Source organism: Colius striatus, chromosome Z (genome assembly GCF_028858725.1).
Source record: "Colius striatus isolate bColStr4 chromosome Z, bColStr4.1.hap1, whole genome shotgun sequence".
Taxonomy (NCBI): domain Eukaryota; kingdom Metazoa; phylum Chordata; class Aves; order Coliiformes; family Coliidae; genus Colius; species Colius striatus.
The window spans coordinates 6,494,905-6,503,720 of NC_084790.1; the positions used below are offsets into that span (position 1 = coordinate 6,494,905).

At 56.7% G+C, this 8,816-nt stretch overlaps 1 protein-coding gene across 2 annotated transcripts; it reads right to left on the bottom strand.

Moving 5' to 3' along the window:
• Positions 1-7,161, bottom strand: GRHPR (glyoxylate and hydroxypyruvate reductase). Of its 2 annotated transcripts, none has more exons than XM_062018195.1 (9): positions 7,083-7,161; positions 6,852-6,982; positions 6,578-6,650; positions 6,028-6,144; positions 5,372-5,460; positions 4,555-4,659; positions 3,285-3,420; positions 2,621-2,751; positions 1-263 (listed from the first exon to the last, which is right to left on the bottom strand). In XM_062018195.1, the coding sequence occupies exons 1-9, from the start codon at positions 7,145-7,147 to the stop codon at positions 142-144; spliced, it is 969 nt and encodes a 322-aa protein (XP_061874179.1). In that variant the 5' UTR covers positions 7,148-7,161; the 3' UTR covers positions 1-141. The 2 variants fall into 2 exon arrangements, with proteins under 2 accessions (XP_061874179.1, XP_061874178.1); XM_062018194.1 differs by lacking the exon at positions 1-263 and adding an exon at positions 1,819-1,991.
• Between the last annotated feature and the right edge of the window lie 1,655 nt (positions 7,162-8,816).

Sequence of the window (8,816 nt, forward strand, 5' to 3'; positions counted from 1 at the left end):
TGCTCTTTAATGGCTGTGGCACAACCCCCTCCCCACGGGCACCGCTCTGCAAGGGCACCACGGCACGGGACTGGTCTGTGAGGCGTCTGCAGGGCATGGCCACAGTGAGTGCTGCTGCCCTGGGGCGCAGGGCCGTGGCCCTCACAGCTGCAGCTCGTGGGGCATGGGCTCCCCACGCAGCCCTGCCAGCAGGTTGTTGGCTGCCAGCACGGCCATGGTGCTCCTCGTTGCGTACGTGGCGCTCCCGATGTGCGGCAGGATCACTGCAGGGACACAGACGGTCACTTGCTCGTCTCTTACCTTTGCTGACTTTTCACAGGGCTCTTCCCATGGGGGGGGAAACCTGTGTCCTGCACCAGCTGCTGCTCCACCAGGAGCTGACACCAGACATGAAGTGTGAAACAAAACCATCAGCCCCTGAAGACTGGAAAAGACATCTGATAAATGGGTAACTGCAGCCGTGTGTTTTTAAGTCAACCAGGCTAAAGAGTCAGCCAAGAGAGGGTCCTCCTTCCTGCATTTGGGCTTGGTACTCACCTTCCTGCACAGGCTCGAGTCAGTAGCACGTGTCATAATACCATCCCTGTGCGTGCTGTGCCCTGACTGCTTTAGGAGGTCCTGCTCACCCACAGGCACAAGCCAACAGGTATCGGGGCAAGAGCCTGAGGGCTATTGTGAAACAGGGTGGTTTACAGACCCCTGTTGAACAGAGAAAGGCACTGGGAGGCAAAGGGCCCCTGTTGAACAGAGCCAGCATGCTGTAGCACTGTCAGGGCAGGGATTTTTGTTCACCTGTGTGAAAAGGGTCCTTTTACACCACATAAACAAGCTGAAGCTGCTCTACTGGTAAATAATTGCAACGCTAGTAGTGGAGAGTACTTTCAAGCTTGCACTGCAGTCTCTGCTTTTTTGTAACAGCATCTACAGGCAATGCAGAAGCTCAAACACAACATGTGCTCTGCTCTGAGGGCACAAGGTTCTCCCAAGGACCGTGGGGACATTTAGGTCCTTTCTCCCTGAGTCAAGAACCAGCTTGGTTCCTTGTTTGCTGTGAAAGTAATGTCAGCACTTCTTCCTTCTCTGCCTATGCTGTATTCCTCCAGCTGCTGAAAGCGTTTGTCAGTTTTGGGTAAAATCTGTGAATAGTTTCAGGGTCATCAAAGCCTCATTTCTGAAAACAAATACATATGCAGGCACTTGACTGTGTGAGAGGAAGCTGCTCTGGCCCAGCTCGTGCCATCAGCTCTCAGTGGTGCCTGCTCAGGGACCCTGTTCAGGGTCACAGACAAGCACAGACCTTTACAACTAGAAAGCAGTGCCTTCTCTGTGAGCCATTTCTGTCTCTCTGCTGTCTCGAGGGACACAAGTGAACCAGTCTAGCTTGTGTCTGAGTCAGACCCCTGCTCCCTGTCTGCAGGAGAGAGAAGCTCCTGTCCCTGCTTTACAGTGGGTGGGCCAAGTTACTCACTGAAGAGCACACTGAGGGAAGGCAGCGAACATGTCAGGAGCTGTCCCAAACTCATTCCAGGCCACTGGCTGCTTGTGAGGTGCTTGTGAGGATGGAGCTGCACTGGTGCACAGCAAGGCCACCAGAAACAGTCCCCCACATAGCCCCTTCAGTCTGCAATGAGAATGCCAAGGAAACACTGAGGCCTGTTCACATCCTGCCCCACATGTCAGCTCCCAGCAAGCTTTCAGGACAGCACTGGTTAAACTTTACACTGGTTAGTTACTGCCCTTGGTTGCAGATGCTCCTGCCTCCATTGCAGCAGTCTTCAGCAATGCTGAAGCACAAGAACAGCCAAGCAAGCCTCTTCTTCATCAGCCTTCCTCACCCAACCTAACCTCCTCTGGAAAAGAGATGCACTGCTCCTGGGACCAGCATCTTCCTACCTGCCTGATGCCAGCAAACCAGTTGCCCGAGCTACACTGGGCTCCTCTTCCCCAATGAAAGCTGCCTTGGGTTGCCAGAGCGATACAGCTAGGCCCATCTGCAAAGAAAACCTCTGTGTGTCCCATGGTGTGAGTGCTTGCTGGCCTCCTCAGCTCGGGGCTGTCTGCTTTGCTGAGCACACGTGCTGAACCTGCCAGCCCAGGCTCATGGGGGATACACCAGTTGGCAAGTTCTGCAGCAAGCAGTGCTCTCAAGGCCAAGATTCTTCTAGGCAGACTCAGCATCCAGCTTTTTAGCCATGTGGGAAGTTTTTCTAGCTGAGGAGCTTGCAGAATACCAAAGCTTGACAGGGCTTGAGTAGGGATTTGGTTTCTCATTGAGACATCTGCTGGTACCAGACTCTGAATTTCACCTCATGGAGATCCACTAGGAAGGTGTAAAAATGAGCCAATCTCAGTGGCTTTCTGGAGAAAAGATACCCTCCACATGCTGATGAGGTCTTCCTCTCTAGCAGCTCCCTGCATTGTACAGTGGCTCCCTGCAGTCTGCTTAAGAGCACTTTGCCTTCCTGTCCTTGTGCCTCATTGCTTGTTCACACCATCAGGCCAAATGGGACAGAGTACCCTCGAGACACCAGTGGGCAGGTCCCCAGCCATGGGGACACGGGACAGCCAGAGCACAGGCTGTCAGAGCAGAGGGGCTCCATCCACCCTGATGGCTGCTTACCACAGTTCTTGAGGGAGAGCAGCGGGTGGTCAGTGGGCAGCGGCTCCGGTGTCGTGACGTCCAGCCCCGCTGCTGCGATCTGGCCATTGGCCAGCGCCTCATACAGGTCCTCCTGGTTCACCACAGCCCCCCTGGCAAATAGGGAGAGGCTCAGCTGCTGCTGAGGGCTTCCCGTGGGCTCCATGTGCCCACAGAGCGAGGCACAGGCAGCCCGAGGTGTCCAGGGACCTGGGTGGACACCCTGAGTTGGGCTGCATGGGTTCTGCCCTGCCACCATGCTCCACAAGGCAGTGGGGACAGAAGGCCACCACTGGACTCAGCCAAGGAGCTCTCTGTCCTGAGAACAAGGCTTCTGGCAGTCACAGCCCTCTCCTGTGAAATCTCTCAGTCTCACCCTCCCATCACCCCTCCAACCTCCTCCACTGGGGACATGAGGCTCTGGGGAGGAGACAGATGCTGTAGCCTCCTGAATAAGTTATCCTGCCTCTGCCTTGATCCCAAGAGGGCTGGAGGTAGCACACCATGCCCTGAGCAGACTGTCCTTGTGGCTGCAGCCATGCAGGCTGTACATGCTGTCTGGACTCCCCGTGGAAGCACATCTCAGAGCCTACTATCTGTCCCTGTAACCACAGCAGTCAGTGAGTGCAGATATGCTTGTGATTACCTGCTTGTGTTGACAAACACAGAGGTTTTCTTCATTCTGGCAAAGAAGTCCTTGTTGCACATTCCCTGGGTGGCTGGAGTCAAAGCACACGTCACCACAACAAAGTCCGACTCTTCGGCCAGCTTCATGAGTGGGACTGCATGGAGAAATGCAGGTCACAGCTCTGCTGGGGACCTCATCACACCTCTCATCTGGGAGGTTTTCCAGCAAGCCAGTGCTGCTCTGGGGAGGCCAGTCCAACTGGCCTCCACAGACAGGGAGACACAAGGGCCAGCAAACACTCAGCAGAAACAATGTACATTCCTACAGATCCTACTGCAGTGTTTTGTTTGCTTTGGAATTAAAGTCAAGCCAAAGGGGAATACAGTGATGCTTCAGCCACCTGGTCCAAAAGAGGCCCTGGAATGTGTTTCATGTTTAGACAGTGAAATATGGCAGCAGCAGTTTATATTAGCACTAAATCTCTATACAGTACCTACAGGTAATGGACTTGTGCCACTTTCACTCCTTCAGGTGAGAGAGAACTGCAAGGAGCAGGACACGTTCTGGCACTGACTTTGTGTTGTGAAAGTACTGACTGCTGGCTTTGGAGTGAAAAATTAGCACTCAGTGCAAGTCTTGGGAGTCTAGTGGCCACAGAAAAGTCCTGTTCAGCAGCTAAGAGACATTCCCAGGCTTGGCAGGACTGTGACATTCATTTCAAAGCAGGAGGTTAAAGCTGATATTTGTCTCCTGCAACGTCTACTCTCAGTGAAGATCTGCAGTCAGACAGTCTGTGCGCTCCTCCCTGCAGGACATGTCATTACCCAGCCCATGGGGGATGGCCCACAAGACCCTTCTCCTCCTTCTGGGGCAGATGCCACTTTCCCCTCCCTGTCTGTTACAGTCCACTTCCTTGTGGGAGTGAAATTAACTGGAAATCCCAAAGGGATGGATGCTGAGAAAGGTGAAAGGGAAAAACAGTGGAAACAGCCACAGACTGCCATCAGGGTGAGCGCCATCAGAGCTCAAGTGGGATCACTCAGTGTGAGGGAGCAGGTCTCCCTCCCCACCACCCACCACTGCTGTACGGCAAGTGTTTGGGACTCGCTGCTCTCTCCTTTGCTGCCCCACTGGCTCACACCAGCTACACCGAAGAGCTGCCCAGAACCTCCAGCTCCCAGCCTCCTTCCTGCTGGCCTGCCTTCCCAGAGCCATCCCAGACACAGCGTTGCAGGTTGCCCTGCAATGGACAATTGACTGCCATCCCCATTCCTGGTGCCTTTCTTACCAAAATCAGCTCCAAACTCTGCAGCGTTCTCTGGTCTCGGGCCACTGCCAGTGTATAAAAACTTCTTGACCCCAAACGGCTTCAGGCGGCGGGCAATCGCCTGTCCTAGGAGCAAGAGAGCAGAGTCCATCCGCTGTGCCCACAGCTGCACCAGGCATCTGCACAGCCACAGGTGCCGGGCCATGGGGGCACACTGGGCCACCCCAGGCACCATCAGGCCTCCCTGGGCAGCTGTCCTCTGTCAACCTCCCACTCCTCATGCTGACGGCGTGGCAGCCAGCAGAGCACATCGCTCGCTACAGGGTCACTGTGGTGGGGTTATTCCTGCCAAGCTGCTTCACTCCAGGTCTGGAGTGTGGTGAGCCTAAGGTGGGGGCAGATGTCTTCTGATGCTCCTCAAGTGAGGAGGAACAAAATCCTTCCCAGAGGGAAACCGCAGAAAGGGAGCCACGGGATGTTAAACCTGAAGCTGGCTTAGGGAGCAAACTGGAAAGCGAGGAAAGAAGTGCCATATGCTGACAAGGTCCACAACAAGTACGTCATCCTGGACTTTGTCAGGGCATTTGTTTAACTGAAAGCTCAGAGGACGTTCAGTTTGCTGTAGCATTCAGATGTAGTGGATGTGTTTGAATGCTTTAAACTTTTAAGGCTTAAGCCTGATAAGTCAAGGTCGCTGTTCAGACAGGCTCCACACCGCTCTCTGCTGTTCTCATAGATTTTAAAGAGGTAAGCACTGGAGACACCACCTTGGCCGAACCTCCAAAACCACCCTGCCATCACTGGAGAAACACAAATCTTGTGCCTGACCTGCACTTACCTATTCTCCCCAGACCTATGATGCCCACCGTACTGTCAGACAGACCATATCCACACATCCATAACGGCTTCCATGTTGTCCAGCCACCACTAGCAGAGAAAGATACAAACAGATGTCAGACAGCAGCACGGGAGAGCCTGCTCCAGCATTTTGGCAAGACAGCAGAGAGTACAATGCTGTGGGTGGCCAGGCCCTCAGGCATAGACACCTTATCTTACAACGAGCCTCTCTGAGGGTCCTGCTTCAAATGACCTCTGTGGTCTCCTGCAGGATTCTGCTTGGACCTCAGGTGCACAGCAGCAGCCACTGCCTTGGGACAGATTTAATTTAGGCCCCACTGACAGCAGCCCTGGAACGACTGCCAGTCAGTGAGCTCTGACCAGACCTTCCATGTGTGCTCCCTTGAGGAGTCTGCGGTGGCTCTGAGTGCCCACCTCTGCATACAGAGTTCTGTCCCTCTCACAGTCCCTGAGCAGCACATCCCCAAAGAGTCCTGGAACTGCAGGGGACTCCACCACGGCCTGCACGATGCTTGGTACAAGCCAGGTGAAACTGCTGCCCCATCTGTCCAGTGTGGCGTGTGCTCTCACATGAGCCTGGGGGCTGCCAGGCTCAGAAGCTAGCCCCTTCTCCAGCAGGCAGCTATTCATACTCACTTCTTGACCTGTTCCACTGCCTCTGGCAGCCGGCGGCACGCAGAGAGAAGCAAAGCTACAGAGAGCTCTGCAGTGGCATCAGTCAGGACGTCAGGGGTGTACCCCACACGGATCCCTCTGCAAGGCAAGCACAGGTCTCTGGGGCAATGCTGCCAGCCTCGGGGCACTACCTCAATTTCTGGGGAAGCTACTGGTGCTCCACCTCTTCCAGGTAACTGCAGTACATCCCTTTGGGCTTCTCAGCCCATCCTCCAAAGACTCTCCTCAGCCACAGCTGTGGTGAGGTTATCCTAGCCATGCCCTACCATCCTAAGGCTCCAGCCCCACCTGGGATCCAGCCATACCTGAGTGTGAGGAAGATGAAGGTCGCAAACCCCATCCAGCCTCACGCTCTGCTAAAGCCCAACCACAACCCCCCACCAAAGTGACCTGTGGCTCTCCCGTGTCCAGAGCAGGACAAGGCCTAGGCTTCCCCCTCCCTCCCCACTGCCCCCCACCCTGGGCAACCTCCCTCACGGGCCGGGTGAGGGGCTGAGCAGGGGAGGGTTACCGCTGCTTGATGTCCTCCAAGGAGAGGTGGTCGAACCCCACGGACATGGTGCTGATGACTTTCAGGTCGGGCCCTGCAAGACAGCACTGGCACCCGGCTGCCCCATGGCACCCGGAGAGGGAGACGGGAGAGAGCGGGAGCGGGACGGAGGAAAACGGGGATGAACGGGAGGGGAACGGCACAGGGAGAGAGTGACGGGAGGGAACCGTGAGAGGAACGGGAAGGAATGGAGGGGACCGGGAGGGGAGGCTGGGGGGCCGCTGCCCGCACCCACCAGCGGCATCCAGCACCTCGCGGTCGATGCGGTCGGAGAGAAGGCAGAGCAGCCCGCGCTTCCCCGCCACTCCCGCCAGCAGCTCTGCCCGCGGCACCGGCTCCTCCGAGTCCCATAGCTGGACGCGGCACCTACGGCGGGAGCGCGGGCCGTCACCGCGGCCCCGGGAGCGCCGCCCGTCGCCGCGGCCCCGGCCCGGCCCGTCCCTGCCCGCCCCGGCCCCGCGCTGACCCGCTGGCCTGCGACAGGACCCGCAGCCCCTCGGTCGGGATCCGCCGCGTCACGAACACCGCCATGGCCGCGCCGCCGGCCCGGCCCCCGCCTCCGCGCGCCCGCGCCGCGCCGTGCCGTGCCGTGCCGTGCCATGCGCCTGCGCCGTGCTCGCGGGGGGCAGCGCGGGAGCGCGCACCTGAGGGAGCCCAGCGGCCGGGGACGGGCCGAGCGGCCGCTCCGCGTCCCGCGCTTGGGTCACGACGACAGGCGTGGGGCAGAGCGGGTGGGGAAGGACCCGGCCCGGGTTTGGGGGGTGGTCCGCAGCAGCCGAACGGGAGCCAGCGGCGTGCGCAGGTGGCCAAGAAGGTCAAGGGCATTGTGGCTGGTGTCAGAGATTAAGTGTGACCGGCAGGACCGGGGAGTTGATTGTCCCCCTGGGCTCGGTGCTGTGAGGCCTCGCCACTGTGTGCCGGTTCGGTCCCCTCCACTGCAAGAAGGACCCCGAGGGGCTGGAGCCAGGCCAGAGACGGGCACCAGAGCTGGGGAAGGGGCTGGAGCACAAGTCTGATGGGGAGCAGCTGAAAGGACTGGGGTTATTTAGCGTGGAGAAGAGGAGGCTGAGAGGAGACAAGATCACTCTCTACAGCTGCCTGAAAGGAGGCTGTAGGGAGGTGGGGGTCAGTCTCTTCTCTCTGATAGTAAACGATGGGACGAGCGGAAATGGCCTCAAGTTGCACCAGGGGAGGTTTAGATTAGGAACAACATTAGGAACAACTTTTCCACAGAGAAGGCTGTCGAGCAGTGGCACAGGCTGCCCAGGGAGATGCTGTCGCCATGTCTGGAGATACTTAAAACACACATAGATGAGGGGCCAAGGGACAATGGTGGGCTTGGCAGTATCGAGTTAGTGGTTGTACTTGACCTTAAAGGTCTTTTCCAGCCAAAATGATTCTGTGATTCTTTCTGTCATTTCAAGCTGCTGACGGGTCTCCCACAGAGAAGCCATGACATGGCAGCTCACATTTCTGAGCTTGCACAGATGTCCCCAAGGCTTGGTGCAGGACGGAAGGGCTCCAGGCCCTTGGGGTGTCACAGTGTGTGTCAGTGTCCCTGAGGAAGTGAGGGTCTGTGAGTGCCTGAACTGCCATGCAGAGGTGGGCATCCCGGCAGGCAGCACCCACATTCTGCCGGGGATGCTGACGCAGAACACTCAAGGATGGGAGAGGGGAAGGGTGGATTGCATCATAGAATGGGAGATGCAACTTCTCCATAGGCCTTTTGGAGACTGGAAACCACACTGGACTTCTTGTGGAGACCACAAATGCCAAGAAACAGAGTAGTGGTTGGATGGCAGAGGAGACCTGCCCGCTGTGCGAGAGCTTGCAGACATCTGCATTCAGAGCACACCTGCGGCCGATCTGCCTGCCTGCTCTGCTCCTGCCAGTTGGCAGGGGACTGAAATCTACAAGAGTCCTGCAGGGCTTTTAAAAGATTTTTTTAAACCTAAGGTGATGTTTCAATAAAATCTGGCAGGATTCTTACAGATGTCAATGCTCTGGTGGCTCAGAAAAGCAGAGCAGGCAAGTGGAAGGACAGACAGAACAAAACGTCTGGATGCATCCCCCTGTCATTCATTCCCTTGTGTGTGTGTGTGTGCATGCCAGGCCCAAGCAGCCCTTGGTTCCAAGGTGTGGATAAGGTATATATTTATACACACACATACATAGGTGTGTGTGTGTATGTTTGCATATA